At 45.9% G+C, this 22,727-nt stretch overlaps 1 protein-coding gene across 3 annotated transcripts in view; it reads left to right on the top strand.

The window, feature by feature from the left end:
- The window catches only part of LOC121291737 (mitogen-activated protein kinase kinase kinase 5-like), a 264,733-nt gene that overhangs the window by 221,975 nt on the left and 20,031 nt on the right, over positions 1-22,727 (top strand). For all 3 annotated transcript variants that reach the window (XM_041213244.1, XM_041213246.1, XM_041213245.1), the window contains 5 exons: positions 74-239; positions 3,181-3,363; positions 10,669-10,774; positions 14,655-14,898; positions 20,560-20,672. In XM_041213244.1, the coding sequence (XP_041069178.1) occupies positions 74-239; positions 3,181-3,363; positions 10,669-10,774; positions 14,655-14,898; positions 20,560-20,672 (812 nt within the window). The remainder of the gene's footprint in view (positions 1-73; positions 240-3,180; positions 3,364-10,668; positions 10,775-14,654; positions 14,899-20,559; positions 20,673-22,727) is intronic.

The following is a 22,727-nucleotide window of genomic DNA, read 5'->3' as shown; positions in this document are numbered from 1 at the left end:
CTTTATTACTAACTGTAATTACTTTATTCAGCTGGAAGTGTTTTAATAAGTCTCCCTGTCTTCCTTCCCCCAGTGTACTTGAGGAACAAGTGGATGACTTCAGCATCCCCTCCTCACCGGAAGAAAATGCTGGACTGTTCCTATTGCAGAAGGACAGCGAGCGAAGAGATATGCTGTTCAAAATCCTGACAGAGGACTGTGAAACTGTGGTCCAGAACATTCTAGAAGCCCAGGCACAGGTATGCAAAATCTCACTCCTGAGGTAAATAACTAATGGATTATACACTGGAAAATGAACTGGGCTGGATTCATCTGAGGTGAACTGTTGGAAGGTCATCAACCTGAAAATTTAACCCTTTTTCTCCGACGATGCTGGCTGACCTGCTGAGTATGTCCTGCATTTTCTGTTTTTATTTCAGATTTCTGGCATCCGCAGTATTCTGCTTTTGTTTTGATCTGGGATGGCCAGATTTCTAGGTTTCTATCTCCCTAAAGTTCAGTGCGTGGAGAGTAAACTTTCCTCCTCAATGAGCTTAGATCCATTCCATCAAGCTGTTTTTTTCTGTTTTTAACTGCTTGGTGAATTTTTAGCAGTCATGTTGGAGAAGGGAAGACTTCCCACTTTTTAATAATATATCCTCCAACAGATAACCATATGGCTGTGAGTGAGATGGATGGAGATTTATGCGGTCTGCTTTGTACAGTGGGCCGATGTTGAGTTGAGAATGACAACTCGCTTAATTTGGGATCCTTGAAGAGAGGGAGATAGTCATGACAATGCTATTTTAACTCACTACACCACCTGGTCCTCTAAGGACCCCTGAAGCAGTAAATGCTGTCCCAGTCTGCATTTCCTTGTTGATCTTCAAGTTATGCAGGTTTTTATGGCTCTCGTACATGGCCACACGTCAGCTTTTTAGCTGCCCGGTCAATGGAGACCACCCTCGTGCATGTTATTCCTTTTCTCAGTCACTTCCCTCTCTCTCTCTCTCCCTCCTCTCTAACTACGTGATGCAGAAAGCATCACGAGTATTGGGATCAGGCTAGATGAACCAGCTGCTCTTTGCATGTCTGATGTTTCTTGCATGCTCATAGCTCCTTCATTGCAGGGGAACCGGAGGATTTAGACCTTGTTTGGCTTTGTGAAGCTGCTGGGCACACATTCGAACAAACCCAAGCTCTGCATGGTGCATCAGAGCACCAGCACCATGTGCCACACAAGGGGCAGCAAATCATGCCAGCTGCCCCTCCCGATTCTCCGGCCTTGTCCATCTTTTGAATAAGATGTTAAACTGAGGGCTTGCCTTCCCTCTCAGGTGAATGTAAAAGATTCCTATGGCACTATTCTAAAGAAGGTTTTAGGAATTACCCTAGATGTCATGGTCATTATTTATTCTTCAGCCAACCTCATCAAACCAGTTTAATTGGTCACTTATCTAATTGCTACGTGAGGGAGTTTGCTGTGTGCAAATTGGCTACCCTGCTTACTACAGTCACTACACTATACTTCATCGACTGTAAAGCATTTTGGGACATTCCATGGCGCTAGATAAATGCAAGTCCGTTTCATTTTATCCAGAGCCGTCGTGAGGTGAGGCTAAGGTTGTCCCTTCAAAAGAGGAAGAAAAATGTGAGCGTTACTTCTCAGCCGCTACATACACCGTCATGGCATTAAAGTCATAGAGGTCTACAGCACAGAAAAAGACCCTTTGGCCCATCAAGTCTGCACCAGTCAAAAAAGTACCTAACTATTCTAATCCCATTTTCCAGCACTAGGCCCATAGCCTTGTATGCCATGGCATCGCAAGTGCACATCCAAATACTTCTTAAATGTTATGAGGGTTTCTGCCTCGACCAACCTTTTAGGCAGTGAGTTCCAGATTCCCACCACCCTCTGGGTGAAAAAATTCTTCCTCACATCCCGTCTAAACCTCCTGCCCCTTACCTTAAATCTATGCCCCCTGGTTATTGATCCCTCCACCAAGGGGAAAAGTTCCTTCCTGTTTACCCTATCTATGCCCCTCATAATTTTATACACTTCAATCATGGCCCCCCTCAATCTCCTTTGCTCCAAGGAAAATAACCCCAGTCTATCCAATCTCTCCTCTTAACTAAAATTCTCCAGCCCAGGCAACATCCTGGTAAATCTCCTCTGCACTCTTTCTAGAGCAATCATGTCCTTCCTATAATACAGATTCCAGAACTGCACGCAATACTCTAGCTGTGGCCTAACCAGTGTTTTATACAGTTCCAGCATAACCTCTTTGCTCTTATATTCTATGCCTCTGCTAATAAAGGCAAGTATCCCATTTGCCTTCTTAACCACCTTATCTACCTGTCCCGCTACCTTAAAAGACCGATGGACATGCACACCAAGGTCCCTCTGATCCTTGGTATTTTCCAGGGTCCAACCATTCATCGTGTATTCCCGTACCTTGTTTGTCCTGCCCAAGTGCATTACCTCACACTTATCCAGATTAAATTACATTTGCCGCTGATCAGTCCATCTGACCAGCCCGCCTATATCCTCCTGTAATCTAAGGCTATCCTTCTCACGATTTACCACCGCACCAATTTTTGTGTCATCCACAAACTTACTGATCAAGCCTCCTACATTCAAGTCTAAATTGTTTACATATACTACAAACAGAAAGGAACCCAACACCGATCCCTGTGGATCGCCAATGGACACAGGCATCCAGTCACAAAAACATCCCTCGACCATCACCATCTGCTTCCTGCCACTCAGCCAATTCTGGATCCAGTTTGCCAAATTGCCTTGGATCCCATGGGCTCTTACCTTTTTTATCAGTCGTCCATTGCAGAACCTTATCAAAAGCCTTGTTGAAGTCCAAGTAGACTATGTCAAATGCATTGTCCTCATCTACACAACTGGTCACTCTTCGAAAAATTCAATCAAATTGGTCAGACATGACCTCCCCTTAACAAAACCATGCAGATTGTCGTTGATTAATCCCTGCCTCTCCAAGTGTAAGATTCTGTCTCTCAGAATTGCTTCCAATAGTTTCCCCACCACTGACAGGGGCATTGGAGCAGGAGTTGGCCATCTGTCTGCTCCTTCCTCCTGAGTGAGAACTGTTGCCCAGGCTGTGAGGAGCCTGCTTCATGTAGTTTCTTGTGTTGCTCATGCAATCTTATTCCTTCCTCCCTTGAAAACAGAACTCCAACTCCAAGTTAACATGTGAACACATCCGGCAGCTGGTCACCTGTCTGAAGGACTACATTCGATCTTCAGACCACAAGCTGATTGTCAAAGCCTTGTGCAGCCTGCAGACAGAGCTACACTTTGACAAGAGAGTTCTCAACGAAATCCAGATCATCATCTTCAGCTTCCAAGATGCTGTAAGTGTAAACTCAGTGAGGTACACACATGGTTGGAACTGTTCACTGTTAAACATGAGGTCCCCAGTTCCTCCCTTCTCATGCTGCTGTTCCATATTCATTTCAAAATAAACCCCAGCTTGTTCAGTAAGCCAATGCCCCAAGGACTGGGGTGCCGAGAGACTGGGGTGCTGAGAGACGGTCAGATGGGGTGACTGTGTACTGGAACAGTGTGCTGTGAGACTGTGTAATGAGTCACATGGGGCTGTACTGGTGACTGAATGGGAAGAAACCTGCCTTTCATCCTTGGTTTCTTCTGGATCAGTTGACCTTACCTTGGCAGAAACAGAATTACCTGGAAAAACTCAGCAGGTCTGGCAGCATCGGCGGAGAAGAAAAGAGTTGACGTTTCGAGTCCTCATGACCCTTCGACAGAACTTGAGTCCGAGTCCAAGAAAGAGTTGAAATATAAGCTGGTTTAAGGTGTGTTGGGGGGGGGGTCGGAGAGAGAGAAGTGGAGGGGGTTGGTGTGGTTGTAAGGACAAACAAGCAGTGATAGAAGCAAATCATCAAAAGATGTCACCAACAATAGAACAAAAGAACACATAGGTGTTAAAGTTGGTGATATTATCTAAACGAATGTGCTAATTAAGAATGGATGGTAGGGCACTCGAGGTATAGCTCCAGTGGGGGTGGGGAGAGCATAAAAGATTTAAAAATATTTAAAAATAATGGAAATAGGTGGGTAAAGAAAAATCTATATAATTTATTGGAAAAAAGCAAAAGGAAGAGGGAAACAGAAAGGGGGTGGGGATGGAGGAGGGAGCTCAAGACCTAAAGTTGTTGAATTCGATATTCAGTCCAGAAGGCTGTAAAGTGCCTAGTCGGAAGATGAGGTGTTGTTCCTCCAGGTTGCGTTGGGCTTCACTGGAACAATGCAGCAAGCCAAGGACAGACATGTGGGCAAGAGAGCAGGGTGGAGTGTTAAAATGGCAAGCGACAGGGAGGTTTGGGTCATTCTTGCGGACAGACCGCAGATGTTCTGCAAAGCGGTCGCCCAGTTTACGTTTGGTCTCTCCAATGTAGAGGAGACCACATTGGGAGCAACGAATGCAGTAGACTAAGTTGGGGGAAATGCAAGTGAAATGCTGCTTCACTTGAAAGGAGTGTTTGGGCCCTTGGACGGTGAGGAGAGAGGAAGTGAAGGGGCAGGTGTTGCATCTTTTGCGTGGGCATGGGGTGGTGCCATAGGAGGGGGTTGAGGAGTAGGGGGTGATGGAGGAGTGGACCAGGGTGTCCCGGAGGGAGCGATCCCTACGGAATGCCGATAGGGGGGGTGAAGGGAAGATGTGTTTGGTGGTGGCATCATGCTGGAGTTGGCGGAAATGGCGGAGGATGATCCTTTGAATGCGGAGGCTGGTGGGGTGATAAGTGAGGACAAGGGGGACCTTATCATGTTTCTGGGAGGGAGGAGAAGGCGTGAGGGCGGATGCGCGGGAGATGGGCAGGACACGGTTGAGGGCCCTGTCAACGACCGTGGGTGGAAAACCTCGGTTAAGGAAGAAGGAGGACATGTCAGAGGAACTGTTTTTGAAGGTAGCATCATCAGAACAGATGCGACGGAGGCGAAGGAACTGAGAGAATGGGATGGAGTCCTTACAGGAAGCGGGGTGTGAGGAGCTATAGTCGAGGTAGCTGTGGGAGTCGGTGGGTTTGTAATGGATATTGGTGGACAGTCTATCACCAGAGATTGAGACAGAGAGGTCAAGGAAGAGAAGGGAAGTGTCAGAGATGGACCACGTGAAAATTAATAAATTTTTCCAAGTCCCGACGAGAGCATGAAGCAGCACCGAAGTAATCATCGATGTACCGGAGAAAGAGTTGTGGAAGGGGGCCGGAGTAGGACTGGAACAAGGAATGTTCCACATACCCCATAAAGAGACAGGCATAGCTGGGGCCCATGCGGGTACCCATAGCCACACCTTTTATTTGGAGGAAGTGAGAGGAGTTGAAGGAGAACTTGTTCAGTGTGAGAACAAGTTCAGCCAGACGGAGGAGAGTAGTGGTGGATGGGGATTGTTCGGGCCTCTGTTCGAGGAAGAAGCTAAGGGCCCTCAGACCATCCTGGTGGGGGATGGAGGTGTAGAGGGATTGGACGTCCATGGTGAAGAGGAAGCGGTTGGGGCCAGGGAACTGGAAATTGTTGATGTGACGTAAGGTGTCAGAGGAATCACAGATGTAGGTGGGAAGGGACTGGACAAGGGGAGAGAGAAGGGAGTCAAGATAACGAGAAATGAGTTCTGTGGGGCAGGAGCAAGCTGAGACGATTGGTCTACCGGGGCAGTTCTGTTTGTGGATTTTGGGTAGGAGATAGAAGCGGGCTGTCCGAGGTTGGCTGCCACTGCTCTTCAAGAAATGCCTACCTGCTTGAAGAAGTTCTGTTCTTCTCTGCGACAAGATTTCCGTACCTCTCTTTTGCCTTGCTCACCTTCATTGCTTTCCATTTCCCTCCTGGTGTTTGACAAGGTGTTTACTAAAACCCGCTTTCACAGCCATATCTCCTATCTCAGTGACTGTCTCCGTCTCCGACTTACCCCACGTGGATTTCAACTGAACTTCCACCCTTTATGTTTCGAACCCACCCAGGATTACAGGTATCTCCGGGACATAAAACGTTTCTCGGACTGCTGTTCCCGTCACATTCTGAGATCCGCACTCAGTGCCATGCACCGCCATATGAACACACTCGACCTCTCCCTCCAGCAGCACCGCCGTACCCTTTTTCAAAGCTGCGCGTGCCCCCAGTTTCATTTTATTCTTTGGCTCATCCGCGCCTCAACAAGAAACTTTTTCTCTTTCTCTCAAGTGCTAAGGAACGCAAGCTCCAACAACTCATCAACACCAACACCCATCTAGGACCCTCCACCCCTGCCTGTCCCTCTGTCCCCACCCCATCTTCCAGTCCCAACCCCAGCCGTGTATTCACTATACCCCCTGACCTTCCCCTCTCCGATGCTGAACATTCACTGCTCAGCAAAGGACTTAGTTTCATACCCTTATGCCCTCACCTCAATGAATTTCGGGCTCGGCATGATGCTGAACTCTTCTTCCGCCATCTTCGTCTCCGGGCTCACTTCTTTGGGCAGGAGTCCTCTCCCCATTCAATGGATCCTTTCACCCACCTCCAATATTTTCCCTCCACCTGGACCCCTCCCTCTGGATTCTTACCTTCTCTTGATCTTTTCATTGAGAACTGTCGGCGCGACATTAGTCGTCTCAATTTCTCTGCTCCTCTCACCCATTCTAACCTGTCTCTCTCTGAACTTACTGCACTCCATTCTCTCAGGTCCAACCCTGACATTGTCATCAAACCCGCTGACAAGGGTGGTGCTGTTGTTGTCTGGCGCACTGACCTCTACCTCGCGGAGGCTGAGTGTCAACTCGCAGACACTTCCTCCTACCTCTCCCTGGACCATGACCCCACCACTGAACATCAATCCATTGTTTCCAGGACTGTCACTGACCTCATCTCTTCTGGGGATCTTCCTCCCACAGCTTCCAACCTGACAGTCACCCAACCTCGGACAGCCCGCTTCTATCTCCTACCCATAATCCACAAACAGAACTGCCCCGGTAGACCGATCGTCTCAGCTTGCTCCTGCCCCACAGAACTCATTTCTTGTTATCTTGACTCCCTTCTCTCTCCCCTTGTCCAGTCCCTTCCCACCTACATCCGTGATTCCTCTGACACCTTACGTCACATCAACAATTTCCAGTTCCCTGGCCCCAACCGCTTCCTCTTAACCATGGACGTCCAATCCCTCTACACCTCCATCCCCCACCAGGATGGTTTGAGGGCCCTTAGCTTCTTCCTCAAACAGAGGCCCGAACAATCCCCATCCACCACTACTCTCCTCCGTCTGGCTGAACTTGTTCTCACACTGAACAATTTCTCCTTCAACTCCTCTCACTTCCTCCAAATTAAAGGTGAGGCTATGGGTACCCGCATGGGCCCCAGCTATGCCTGTCTTGTTATGGGGTATGTGGAACATTCCTTGTTCCAGTCGTACTCCGGCCCCCTTCCACAACTCTTTCTCCGGTACATCGATGATTACCCCGGTGCTGCTTCATGCTCTCGTCGGGACTTGGAAAAATTTATTAATTTTGCTTCCAATCTCCACCCCTCCATCATTTTCACATGGTCCATCTCTGACACTCCCCTTCTCTTCCTTGACCTCTCTGTCTCAATCTCTGGTGATAGACTGTCCACCAATTTCCATTACAAACCCACCGACTCCCACAGCTACCTCGACTACAGCTCCTCACACCCCGCTTCCTGTAAGGACTCCATCCCATTCTCTCAGTTCCTTCGCCTCCGTCGCATCTGTTCCGATGATGCTACCTTGAAAAACAGTTCCTCTGACATGTCCTCCTTCTTCCTTAACCGAGGTTTTCCACCCACGGTCGTTGACAGGGCCCTCAACCGTGTCCAGCCCATCTCCCGCACATCCGCCCTCACGCCTTCTCCTCCCTCCCAGAAACATGATAGGGTCCCCCTTGTCCTCACTTATCACCCCACCAGCCTCCGCATTCAAAGGATCATCCTCCGCCATTTCCGCCAACTCCAGCATGATGCCACCACCAAACACATCTTCCCTTCACCCCCCTTATCGGCATTCCATAGGGATCGCTCCCTCCGGGACACCCTGGTCCACTCCTCCATCACCCCCTACTCCTCAACCCCCTCCTATGGCACCACCCCATGCCCACGCAAAAGATGCAACACCTGCCCCTTCACTTCCTCTCTCCTCACCGTCCAAGGGCCCAAACACTCCTTTCAAGTGAAGCAGCATTTCACTTGCATTTCCCCCAACTTAGTCTACTGCATTCGTTGCTCCCAATGTGGTCTCCTCTACATTGGAGAGACCAAATGTAAACTGGGAGACCGCTTTGCAGAACATCTGCGGTCTGTCCGCAAGAATGACCCAAACCTCCCTGTCGCTTGCCATTTTAACATTCCACCCTGCTCTCTTGCCCACATGTCTGTCCTTGGCTTGCTGCATTGTTCCAGTGAAGCCCAACGCAAACTGGAGGAACAACACCTCATCTTCCGACTAGGCACTTTACAGCCTTCTGGACTGAATATTGAATTCAACAACTTTAGGTCTTGAGCTCCCTCCTCCATCCCCACCCCCTTTCTGTTTCCCCCTTCCTTTTGTTTTTTTCCAATAAATTATATAGATTTTTCTTTACCCACCTATTTCCATTATTTTTAAATATTTTTAAATCTTTTATGCTCTCCCCACCCCTACTAGAGCTAAACCTTGAGTGCCCTACCATCCATTCTTAATTAGCACATTCTTTTAGATAATATCACCAACTTTAACACCTATGTGTTCTTTTGTTCTATTGTTGGTGACATCTTTTGATGATTTGCTTCTATCACTGCTTGTTTGTCCCTACAACCACATCAACCCCCTCCACTTCTCTCTCTCTCTCTCTCTCTCTCCGCCCCCCCACACACCTTAAACCAGCTTATATTTCAACTCTTTCTTGGACTCGAACTCAAGTTCTGTTGAAGGGTCATGAGGACTCGAAACGTCAACTCTTTTCTCCTCCGCCGATGCTGCCAGACCTGCTGAGCTTTTCCAGGTAATTCTGTTTTTGTTTTGGATTTCCAGCATCCGCAGTTTTTTTGTTTTTATGTTTTGACCTTACCTTGGGTTCATTGTAGAGGTTCAAAATGAGTCAAGGGGCTGGATCTTATGGTCCTCTGCCAACGGGTTTTAAGGCCGGGCAGGCTTGTAAAATGCTACGCATGGCCTGCCTGCCACCTACCCATCTGCCCCCAACCTGTCTCCCATTAAGTGCCCCACCCCACTGCCACCACTATTTGACCGGCAGCAGGGGGAGACGCACACCAAGCAGGTAACCTGGCAGCCTTAGTTGCGGGAGCTGGTGTCAGATGAGTGGGGGCTGCTACGTCCTGTGCCCATAGGTCGCACCCCCCCCCCACTTCAAGGTTAAACTCCCTCTTTAACCCTCACACCCCCCACCCCAAATCCCTGGCCTCACAAACCTGGCTTCCAACCCCTTTAACCCCCTAACCCCCTGTCTGGGACCTGCCAGCCAGACCCTGCTGACACCCTGGACTCAGCTTCAGTCCAGCCTCCATTCTTTAGGTTCTGGCTGTAGTCTTATCAGTGGCCACTGCTTGAACCTTGAACCTGGTGCTGCTGGGACAACAGAGCAGCTGCTGGCCATCTGATTGGCTCAGAGCTTTCTAAGGCGGGACTTCCTCCCCAGATGGTCCCGCCGTATGTTAAATGGCTCACGGGGCAGCCATTATCGGTGTGGATGCATTCCCGCCATCTTAAAAATCCTGCTCAAGGGTTTCTGGGGCTCAGCTCACTCCAGTCACTCCCAGTGAAAGTTTGTGGACATGTGTTGAGAACAGGGTCAGGATCAGTTGTGATTGGCTCATTGACAATGAACAAATAGCTGCCATGCAGTGAGGAATTGCACTGGGAGGGTGTGAATATACAGGAGCTAATTACTGCTTTATTATATAATACCCAGCTGTCACAGCGTTATTGAGTACAGTTAATTTTTTTAACCCTCTCCTGGGTATGTGAGCGGATAATGGGAGGCAAAGCAATAGCAAGTGTTGAGGATAGTTATTAGAACCCAGGAGAAACCAGAGACAGGAAGAGCAGCGTCTTTAACAACAACTTGCATTTGTCTAGCACTTCTAACATATTCAAACATACCAAGAGGTGATAGGGAGAGAAGAGGCCATGGAAGGAATTGAAAACAGTAAGGATGAGAGTGTAAAAAATCAAGGTGTTGTTGGACCAGGTGCCAATGTAGATCAACAATCAGAAGCTTGATGTGTGATCAGGACATGATGCGAATTGAGCTACGGCCAGAGTTCCAGATTTATAGAAGTTGGGACTCCAGCAGGAGAAAACTATAAAGGTGATATGCGGGGCAAGTTTTTTACGCAGAGGGTAGTGAGCATCTGGAATTCGCTGCCGGTGGAAACAGGTATGATAATGGTGTTTAAGAGGCAGCTTGACAAATACATGAATAGAATGGGAATAGAGGGATACAGACCCCAGAAGTGCAAAATGTTTTAATTGACGGGCAATATGATCGGCGCAGGCTTGGAGGGCCGAAGGGCCTGTTCCTGTGCTGTACTTTTCTTTGTTCTTGAGTGTTTAATACCTTTCGGCCAAAGTATTATCCTTGTGATATCAACGGGGAACTTTGCAGCTCACACAGAGGGGTGATGCTTTTCCTTATTAATAGGGATTTTCTTTCTAGGTGATAAAAATCCTTCGACGTCACCAGATTAAACCCCATTGGATGTTTGGCCTGGACAACATCATTCGCAAGGCCATACAGATAGCCTTCAGCATTCTATTCCCAGGTATGTGGCAGGCCACTGATTGGTGGGAAGTGCAATCTCCTCCATTGCATAGAACTGTTTCCTCTCACCAACTGCACTTCAAAGTAGAACTTATTTTGTCACTACCCTATCTCAGTACTAGAGAATCTTTGGACAAAACAGCTCCCATCCCCCACAGCAAGCACAAGGGTGGAGATCCTCTCTGGTTTGGAGCGGGGCCTCCCATTCAGAGCTCCACCTTGTACTTTAACACAGCTAACTCTGTATTGTTGAGTTGAATCAACTCCATTGCGACATATTGGATCACAGAAGTACAAAGCTTCATAGAATCAGAGAAATTCATAGCACAGAAGGAGGCCATTTGGTCCATTGTGCCTGTACCGGCCAAAAACAGCTCTCCAGTCTAATCCACGTTCCATCTCTTGGTCTATAGTCCTTTAGGTTACGTCGCCTCAAGTGCATATCCAATTTTTTTTAAATGCGATGAGGGTTTCTGCCTCCACCATCCTTTCAGACAGTGAGTTCCAGACCTCGCTATGCTCTGAGTGAGGAAAAAAATTAACTCCTCTCTAATCCTTTTGCCGAGGGTTCTATGCCTCCTGGTTTTTGACCTCTCTGTTAAGGGAAACAGATCCTCCCTATCTACTCAATCTAGAGCCACATAATTTTATACACTTCAATTAAATCTCCCCTCAGACTCCTCTATTTGAAGAAAATAACCCCAGCATGTCCAATATTTCCTCAAATTCTTCATCCCTGGAAACATCATTGTGAATCTTATCTGGACCCTCTCTAGTTCGGTCACACCCTTCCCGTAGTGCAGTGACCAGAACTACAGGCAGTACTCTAGCTGTCAGCTAACTATTGTAAATAGGTCCAGCATAACCTCTCTGCTCTCATACTCTATGTCCTGGCTAATAAAGGAAAGTATCCCATATGCCTTCTTGATCATCGTATCTGCCTGCCCTATTACCTTCAGGGACCTGTGAACATGTACTCCTCCAAGGTCCCTCTGTTTCTCCATCCTTCTCACAATCCTACCATTTATTGTGCATTCCCTTGCACTGTTTGTCTTTGTTAATTCCAATAATTGTATGTTGAGAAAGAATGAGCCTGAAGCTAGTCTGTACCTTAAACCAGGTTTATTTCTAAGACAGTAAAGTAAAAGTCACAGACTCTCCCAGTTCCTCAAAGACACCTAGTATGAACTGGTTTATAGACTCTTGCAATGATTCCCTAGTCCTCCTCCAATAGGGGACAGCTGTGCTTAATTACCAACTTAAAGCATATATTCTATTGCAGCACAATTTCAATGTTAACAGTCCTCCCCAAATACATTACCTCACACTTCTCATGATTAAACTCCTTTTGCTGCTTTTCTGTCCACTGGACCAGTCCATTGAAATCTTCCTACAGTCTATAGCCTTCTGCCTGAAGATCAACCATTTGGCCAATTTGTCATTGGGTCAAAATCCTGGAACTCCCTCGCTAACAGCACTGTGGATGTACCTACACCACAGGGACTACACCGGTTCAAGAAGACAGCTCACCACCACCTTCTCAAGGGCAATTAGGGATGTGCAAGAAATGCTGCCCTAGCCAGTAGCACCCACACCCACGAATGAATACGTTTTTAAACATCTGCGATTTCTTTATCATACCTCCTACATTTAAGTCTAATTCATTGATTAAATTCCACAAAAAGCAGGGGATGCAATAGTAATACATAATACCCACTGGAAACAGCCTTCCAGTCACAAAAATACCCATTGAATATTACTGTATACTTTCAGCTGTTGAACCAACTTTGGATCCAACTTGCCACTTTTCCTTGGATCCCATGGCTTCTACTTTTCTGATCAATTTGCAATGTGGGACCTTGACAAAAGCCTTGCTAAAAACCATGTAGACGGCATCAAACATGCTGCCCTCATCAACCCTCCCTGCTATCCCTCGAAAAGTTCAATCAAATGAGTCGGACCCAAACTCCCTATCGCAAATGTCCTTGATTGAATCCATGTTTTCTTCAGTGATGATTTATACTGCCCCTCAGAATTTGCTTTTTGATTATCTTCTGATTATCTGCATTGAAGGATTGTCTGGACTCACTGTCGCAATCTTGTAAAATCTACCTCTCAATTCTCAGATGTCAGCTGAGGCTCAGTTGGTGGTGTTCTTACCTCTAAGTCAAAAGGTGGTGGGTTTAAGTCGCACTTCAGAGGCCTGAGTACAAAATCTAGGCTGACACTCCAGTGCGGTACTGAGGGAGTGCTGCATTGTCAGGGGTGCCATCTTTTGAGTTAGACAGTAAACCGAGGCCCCATCTGTCCTCTCAGATAGACAACAGATATCCCATGATGCTATTCAAAGCAGAGCAGGGAAGTTCTCCCCGGTGCCCCTTCCAATGCAACATCAATAAAACATTATCTGGCCATTATCTCAGTGCTGTTTGTAAGAGCTTGCTGTGCATAAATTTCCTGCCACTTTTCCAACATTACAACAGTGACTGTTCTTTAAAAATGACGCTATTGGCTGTAAAGTGCTTTGAGATGTCTTGAGATCATGAAAGGCACTTTATAAATGCAAGTTTTTTCTTCTTAAAGAGTGGCAGCCATAGCCATTTGGAAATCATTACTCTAGCCTGAAATCCTACTAGCTCAGATGGCGCAGAGGCAACAAAATGAAGATAAGGGTTAAATGCGAAATTTGAATCCCGCAACAACCAAGGACCACACTACCAAGGCCAGGCCTGTGCCAGTCCCAATTCCTTTGTATGGCAATGGCCACCCCTGAGCATCTTTCTGTCCTAGACCTTCATTTGAGGCAATGCCACTCATTTGCTGCTTAAAATATGTCAACAGCATAGGTACTTTGTCCCAGAGGACTGCCACAAGTGCCATCTTGCTCGCTGCTGACTGAGTGGGTGAAGACACTGACATCTTGTGGTGTGGAGTATTGGCCATCAAGGTGGCATAATATCTGAGACCCCACCCAGCCGACCTCAGTCAGAGTGGTTCAGTTATCCATGGTTAATATTCAGATATTAACAAAACAAAATTGATGGGCAGGATAGGATAGGCTGGTCCATCATGCCGCACACCTCCTACCCACCCACCATCAAACCCCCACGCCCACCCCTTCCCCCGTAGACATGTAATCTCTAGGAGAAGATCATTTAAAATAACCCAAGGACAATAAGAAAAAAAAACCTCTGGGAAAATTCTTGAGCCTCTCAGGAAATCAAAACCAGGAGATTCTATGGACCAGGTATGTATCCTATAAAGACCCTTACTTCTCTATCTATAATACAACTTCAGTCCCAGTCAGGAACCAGTCCTGCTCCCTCTTGAAGACACACACAGAGTCAGCACCCATTACACCAGATAATAACGTATTCCAGGGGCTCATTATACCACAGTTAAAGAAAAACTGCCTGAAACTGAGTCAATTTCAACCTTAAATTTGTGTCCTCTGGCCCTCTCCAATCTGTTAAACTAGAACAATCTCTCATTAGGCACTTCCTCTGTCAAGTCATCTCTAAGTCTACGCTGCTGTAAAATGATTACCGTTACCCGTGGCCGTGTGATTCCCCCAGAGAGGCAGAAATACAGGAAAAGAAACTCAGGATTCCTGCTCCCGATTATTATGCAGAGATCATTACCCTGGAAAGGCCATTTACTTTGATGCTAGGATTGGGGTCAGTTTTGATATTGATATTTATTGTCTTAAGTAGGTATATGAGGGATGGGTATTTGGACAAAGATACTTATGGACAATCAACAGCCATGTGGCTGGAACCCAGGGTGAGTCAGCACCCTGAGGTGAAGTGGGCAGAAAGTTGAAGGAGGGGTGGATAATAAAGATGCTTGACACGGCACCTTACTTTGATTCTCTCCTTCAGAACCGAAGCAAGACTTGCAGGGCTCCTTTGATCAAGAGATGGACGAACAAGGCACGGACAACATTCTGGGGAAGTGGAGTGGGAGTGATTCCGATATGCGGGAGCCAGAAGCACTGGAGCTGCAGATGGATGGTGCAGGAACCTCGGGCGTGAGCACGCTGAGTTGCTCAGTGTCCCACGATTCCCAGCCCAACACCTGCCCTCTCATTTTGCAGCTGAGCCAACTGAGGGCAGATACAAACCGGTACGGTCAGCGGTCACTGTTGGCCAAAGGAATGGCCCAACAGATAATTACATAGTGACTAATGTCTTTTAGATGCATTCCCAGTGTCTAAGTTTGTGTTGCATTCTTCTGTATAGCACAAGCCTACCAGTCATTAACAAGGATTGTTAAAATAATAATGTGAGTCCCTTACTTGAAGATAAGACTATATACGAGGTCTTCTGGCGCAGTGGTATGTCCCTACCTCTCGGCCAGAAGTTCTGGGTTCAAGTCCCACTTCAAAACTTGATGGCCATGGAAGGTGTGTCATAACACAGCCAAACAGACTGATTATCAGTCTGTAAATCCTTTTGATACACCTATGGCAAGCAGTAAGAGTAGGAGAGGTTTGTGGTCAGCATACTGCAGAAGTCAATGGCAAGCCACTGCAGTACCTTGCCAAGCGTAATCATGGACCAATCACAGAAGTCCATGGTTGCTAATACCCTTTCAAGGCATGGTATCTGCAAAGAGATAGAGGAGACTATATACAAACAATGGTAGCTGGGATCTTATGTGGAATGCGTCTGAGCTGTAGGAATGCTGATCTGTTCTGTTAATTCTACAGTGTACATGGAATTATACATCATGCCCTGTCTCTTGGTGATGGACAGCAGTTTGAAATACACCTCTTTTTCTGTTGTAGGAACATAGGAGCAAGAGTAGGTCGGCCATTTATCCCCTCGAGCCTGCCCTATCATTCAGTTAGACCAAAACTGAAAAAGGGATTTGAACTTATATAGTGCTTTTCACAGCCACCAGATATCTCTAAATGCTTTACAGCCAATGAAGTACTTTTTGAAGTGTAGTCACTGTTGTAATGTAGAAAATACGGCAGCCAATTTGTTCACAGCAGAGTCCCACAAACAGTAATGTGATAATGACTAAATAATCTGCTTTTGTGATGTTGATTGAGATATAGATATCAGCCCCAACACCAGGGTAACTTCCCTGTTTTTCTTTCCATCTACCCAAGATGGGGCCTAAGTTTAACGTCTCATCCGAGAGACAGCACCTATAACTCCCTCAGTACTGCACTGGAATGTCAGCCTTGATTTTTGTCCTCAAGCCCTGGAGTGGGACTTGAACCCAGAACATTGTAAGTTAGGGGTGCGAGTGGTACCAACTGAGTGCCGTAGCAAGAATGATCTGTATCTCAACTACTTTTACCCACCCATAATTCCATGATATCCCCACCCAATAAAAATCTGTCCACCTCAGCCTTGACTGCCATCACCCACAACCTTTTGGGGGTGAGAGTTTCATATTTCCACTTCTCTTTGTTTGAAGAAGTATTTCCTAATTACAGCCCTGAATCACTAGGCTCTAATTTTCAGATTCCGTCCCCTCATTCTTGATTCCCCCACTAGGAGAAATCCTTTCTCTGTATCTACCCTAGCAAACATCTTAAACATGTCAGTCAGATCACCCCTCAGCCTCCTCTATTCAAGGAAATACAAGCCAAGTTTAAGTATCCTGTCCTCATAATTTTAACCCCTTAAGGTCCAGTATCATTCAGAGCAAGCCATATTTTATCACAATGCTTGTGTCACACTTCATGTGAACATTCAGCCCTCTTCACGACCCAGACTTATCCTATGTACTGTGTTGTTTCCAGCCCTGAACAGCACCTGCAGGATAAGGTGTGAATCCATCTGCCCTGAGAACTCCTTTACCTCTTCATCAGCAAGTCACAAGTGGATAATGTGTCACATTTTTTTAAAAACCAGCTTTTTCCGCACATTTAAAGAAAATATTACACAATTTTAAAAGAACCATAATTCACTTGTCACGTGGCGAAAACAACAACCTTGCTCATCCATGTGATATCCTCCATATCCCACACTCCTCAGGAGCTGGCCTCTTCAGGTTTGCCACTCTAATGCTCTCTCATGTTTCAGAAACGTGACTTGCATTCCTTTAGATTAGATTGAGGGGTGATCTGATTGAGAAGCTTAAAATGATAAAGTGATTTCATAGTGTAGATATAAACAAGCTATTTCCTCTGGTGGGGGAATCCAGGTTAGAGCCAGGTCTATCGGGGGTGGAATCAGGAAGCACTTCTTCACACAAAAGGCAGCGGAAATCTGGATCTCTCTCCCTTTGAAGGCTGTCGATGCTGGAGGAAAGTTGGAACTTTCATGATTCAGATGGAAAGATTTTTTATTGCATAAGGGCATCAAAGAATATGGGTAAATGCCAGTAAATATAGTTGATATGCAGATCAGCTAAGGTCTAATTGCATGGTAGAGTAGGCCTGAGGTGTTTGATGGCCTGCTCCCCTTCTGATATTCCTTTGACAGCAGTACATTTTGAACTTTAACTCTTGGTTGGTTGACCAACATTGTGGTCTCTTGCACCTTGGCCAGACAGGAGACATAGGGCCACTGTGACCAGGCTGTTTATTAAACCAGGCTACAGTCAGTTTGACCACTGCACCTTGGGTTGGGATTGGACTGGCACACATCAGAGACTCTGGAAGAAGGCAGTGACTAGCAGGGGATTCTTAACTCCACGTTCATAAGGATGGTTATAATCAGCTGCATTGGGAGGCCAACAAACTGGTTGCTTTGCCCCTATGGCAAAAGGAACTTGTGTCAGAGTAAATGTGTGGCCAGTGTGGAAATCGAGCAGTCATCATCCAAGAATTTTAATGGTTCCTTACTGCACTTGGAAGCAATGAGTTGTGGGTCTGTCCAAAATTTGATGTGATTGTAAGTAATTCAAAGAACAGTGGTAAGCAACCACCTGACTGGTGGCATCGTCATAATGTCACTGGGTTAGCAAGCTGGACGCCAGGGCTAATGCTCAAATCCCACCATGGCAGCAGGTGGAATTTAAATTACATCAAACCTGGAATTGAAAGTTAGTCTCTGTCATAGTGACCATGAGAACTATCATCGATTGTTATAAAAATACATTTGGTTCACTATATGCCCCTTTATATAAGGAAATCTGCCACCCTTGCCTGCTCTGGCCTACATGTGACTCCAGATCCATAGCAATGTGGTTGACTCTTGACAGCCTTCTGAAATGGCTGAGCAAGGCACTCAATTTTAGGGCTAGGCAACAAATGCTGGCCTTGACAAAAACCCTTCAAAGGGTCATTCGGACTTGGAACATTAATTGTGTTCCTCTCCGCAGATGCTGCCAGACCTGCTGAGTTTTTCCAGGTATTTTTGTTCTTGTTTTGGATTTCCAGCATCCGCAGTTTGTTGCTTTTATCTTAAATGCTGGCCTTGTCTGTCCCACATCTTATGAGGCAATAAAAAAAAAGTTAATCCAACAGGTTGTCTGCAAATCTGTCTCACCCGTGAGATGGTGTTCCAATCCAGACAGGGTATTCCTGTGAGGACAATCAAACTAGTTGAATGGCAGAGCAGGCTCAAGGGGCTGAATGGCTGACTCCTGCTCCTATGTTCCTATCCCAGTGAGGGTGTTCCTTTGATGATAATCTATCCAATGAGGGAATTCCTGTAAGATTGCCCCATTCCACTATTATACCTTATCCCAGTCATGTTGAGGATACACATCAGGCAGGAATTCACATGTACGTTTGGCAGTAATTGTTAGGGATTTCAAATTCAGGTATATACCAGATGGGGTTGCAATGGTCCAGGATTGCCCTGGAGTTTCCAGGGATTAAAGATTAATCTCCACAAGGCTGCTCCAAACAGCTCAGGAGAAAACTCACAGAATAATAACTGTGGGTTTTTAATATTTTCTTTGTGCACTTTTGTTTATTATTTATAAAATCATCAGACATGAAGAAAAGGCTGTTTGATTGACAGTCAAGATCTCCCAATTGATCAGTGGAGCCTGTTCAGTTTCCAGTTGGCATGGGAACACAGGGCATTGCAACTTTGGGGATGATGGGTGACCAATGGCAAATTGTTGGTGTTTCTGTATTCATGTGTACATCAGGCAGAGATTGTTATTGTCTTTGTATTCATGTGTTCACCAGGCAGAGATTGTTAGTGTTTCTGTATTCATGTGTACACCAGACAGAGATTGTTGGTGATAAAAGCAGATACTGGAAATCTGAAACAAAAATAAAAATAGCTGGAAAAACTCAGCAGGTCTGACAACATCTGCGGAGAAGAATACAGTTAACGTTTCACGTCCGTATGACTCTTTATCAGAACTGATAAACATAGAAATGAGGTGAAATATAAGCTGGTTGAGGGAGGTGGTACAGGTAGAGCTGGATAGAGGGCCAGTGATAGGTGGAGGCAAAGAAGAGATTGCCAAAGATGTCATAGACAAAAGGACAAAGGGGTGATATTAGCCAAGGAATGTGCTAATGATAGGGTAAATTAAGGGTAGAAAGCAGGATGAGCAAGTAACAGATAGCCCTAGTGGGGGTGGGGTAAGGAGAAAGCATCGAAATAGCCTAAAAGGTGGAGATGAAACAGTGAATGAAAATACATTTTAAAATAATGGAAATAGGTGAGAAAAGAAAAATATATTTAAGAAAATATAAATTATTGGAAAAAGGGGGATCGGAAAGGGGGTAGGGATGGAGGAGAGAGTTCATGATCTGGAGTTGTTGAACTCAATGTTAAGTCCGGCAGGCTGTAAAGTGCCTAAACTGGAGGAACAGCACCTCATCTTCCGATCACCACCGTCAAACACCCCTTTGTCCTTCGGAATTTTTATACTCTATATGTTCATGTGAGGGAGTCTGATGTCGGGACATTTTATTCAGAATTCCAAACTCTTTATTTTTGTATTTAAAATTCTCCAGCTCCCTGATGCAGCTCTCTGCCTTCAGGGAGCTTTCAGTGCGCGCTCCCCCGCGACTACACAGACTTCAGCGCTCACCCTCCTCCCGCCCCCACCCCAGCCACGCTGAGCATCTCAGCACGTGTTTCACGCCAGCTGGCTGTTAATTGGCCAGTCAGCACGAAATCACGGTCAGGGGCCGATTGCGAGTGGTGGACCGTTTCCCGACTGCTCCTGGGCCCTCCCACCGCGCCTGCCCACTCACTCGGAAATCCTGCCCCTGGTGTGAGGTTTTTATTTCATTAAGTTCTGAAATTTGTGAAATTGAGCAAGAGCAAGAGGCTAAGCCCAAGATTTTTTAAAACTTTTGAACCGTTTTTATATTATTACCCTTTGTGCCCCTTGTGTTCAAATCCCTCCATTCCTTCCCCATCTCTGTGAGTGCTTCTAGCCCCACAACCCTTCGAGATCTCCACACTCCTCCAATTCTGGCCTCTTGCACTTCCCTGATGTTTATCACTCCTCCGTTGGCAACTGCCTGAACCATTAACTCTTGAATTTCCTCCTTGCATCTCTCCCATTCTATACCTCTTTCACCTTCCTCAAGATGCTCCTTTAAACCTACATCTTTGACCAAATTTTTGATCACTTGTCCTCATGCCTCCTCCTTTGTCTCATATTTTGTCTGATAATGTTTCTGTGAATCGTCTTAGGATATTTTGCTATGTGAAATGCACTGTACAGGCCGAAGTTCTGTTCTTTCAGTTGAATTTTGGGAGAGGGCTGAATGAGGTCCATGCATTTCCCTTTGGGCCTGCGCTCAGATTGATACCAGTAATGGGCACGGGAATGGTGAATAAACAAAGATTTAATCAAATAAGTAGCCTCAGCTAATCCGTTGCACCTTTAATTTTGCAGCCTTCTGGAAGATCTTGCAGAAAAAGAGAGAGATTTCCAACAGCTTCTTTTACAAGCCCTCCAACAGAAGAACCACGACCTTAAGTCGCTACGAAAAACCTCAGAACCCACAGGTAAGAGTGAAAGTCAACAAACAGCCAATCGAAGCAGATGACAAATTACTGGTGGGATATCCGGAGTGAGAAATGTTTGATCTGTTCCCCCATTCACAGATGGTTGAAAATGGACAAAGGTGACTCAGCCCCAACCCACCATGCCAATGCAATCCATCTGTTGACCAGCCATCATTTTGTTTAGCTGGTCACATTTAGATGCAAAGGGTGGATAGAACTTTCTAGTTGCCTGTGTGAAATGGAACAGTGTATTATGCTCAAAGTTCCTCAGAGGGAAAACTGCTGATCTCAGGTGTAACACGGTGAAAGGTAGGACAAGGAGAGAGGATAAATCAGGAGGGGAGGACGCATTTAATGGGATGAAATATTGCAAGGGACCTGGGAACTGAACATCCTCTTGGTCAGGGAATTCTGTGCCACCCAAGAATTTGTCCTTTTCTAGCATAACTAAAGCTAAATTCTGGTCACCACACTATAGGAAGGATGTGATTACACTGGAGAGGGTGCAGAGGAGATTTACCAGGATGCTGCCTGGGCTGGAGGGTCTGAGCTATGAGAAAAGATTGGATAGGCTGGGGTTGTTTTCCTTGGAGCAGCGAAGGTTGAGAGGGGGCCTGATAGAGGCGTATATGATTATGAAGAGCAAAGATAGGATGGATAGGAAGGCACTTTTTCCATTAATAGTGGGGTCAATAACCAGGGGGCATTTAAGATAAAAGGTAGAAGGCTATGAGGGGAGTTGAGGAGAATCTTTTTCACCCAGATAGTGATGGGAGTCTGGAACTCACTGCCTGAAAGGGTGGTTGAGTCAGAAACTCCTGTAACATTAAAGAAGCACTTAGATATTCACTTGCATTGCCATGGCTCCAGGGCTATGGGCCAACTGCTGGAAAATGGGATTAGTGCAGTCAGATCTTTGTTGACCAGCACGGACACAATGGGCTGAATGGCCAGCTCCTGTGCTGTAAACATCTATGAGTCTAACCTCAATGTGGTACTGAGCAAGTGCTTTGCAGTCAGAGGTTAGATGGGACATTAAATCAAGGCCCATATATCTTCTCAGGTGGGTGTGAACGATTCTACAGCATTATTGAAAGAAGAGCAAGTGAGTTCTCCAGGGTGGCCTGGCTAATATTTACCTCATTTACACTAAAAAATGGATTATATGGTCATTTATTGCTATTTGTGGGAGCTTGCTGTGCGCAAATTGACTTTAATATTTGCCTACATTACAACAGTGACTACACTTCACAAGTATTTCATTGGCTGTGAAGTGCTTTGAACTGTCCTGAGGACATGACAGATAGCACATTCACACAATTTCTTTGCTCTTTTAAGAGCACATGGGCAAAAACAGGTGAGAAGAAAGCAGAACTTGCAATAAGGTCAATGCCTGCACTCAATGTTAAGACTTTTTGTTTTCAATTCAACCAATTCGTCCTTGTACAAAGACCTAACTTAGATCTCAGTTAAAATACCGTGCCCAGTTTTGTGCGATAGAGGGATGTTGAGTGTTTAGAAAGGCTGAAGAAGGGGGCTACAAGATTAATCCCCAGTTGAAAACAATTGGTTACCCAGAGAGGCTCAATGAGCTACATCTCTATACCTTAGAGAATTGTAGTCTTAACAATGTGTTGATTGAAGTTTATAAAGTAATGAAGTCACTAGAGTTTGTTCATATGGACCAATTGTTTCAACTGGATTGGTTAAGGAAAACCAGCCTCTTGCTCACAGGTTGTATAAGGGCCGATCTAAGTTGGACATTGGGCGGTTCTTTGTTCCCTGGTTAACAATGGACCTGCAGAACAGGGTGTCAGCTCATGTAGTGAATGCTGATCAGCTGAAATCCTTTGAGTGAGAGCTGTTAGCCCAGGTGGAAATCACCACATAGCAGAGGGTAGGATTCCTGCATGGTAATCAGGGCCAATGTCATCTCCTGGACTTGTTTTGATTACCTTAAGGGGATTGGAAAGGAAATTCCAATATTACTCTTTTTTTATTAGCCCTTCTCTTTTAATTTGTATTTTTTTGCCTCTCCCAGGAGATCACATGGCT

The sequence above is a fragment of the Carcharodon carcharias genome, chromosome 19, assembly GCF_017639515.1.
Source record: "Carcharodon carcharias isolate sCarCar2 chromosome 19, sCarCar2.pri, whole genome shotgun sequence".
Taxonomy (NCBI): Eukaryota; Metazoa; Chordata; class Chondrichthyes; order Lamniformes; family Lamnidae; genus Carcharodon; species Carcharodon carcharias.
Note: the sequence above shows the minus strand (reverse complement) of the source record. Positions and strands in the feature narration are given on the sequence as shown.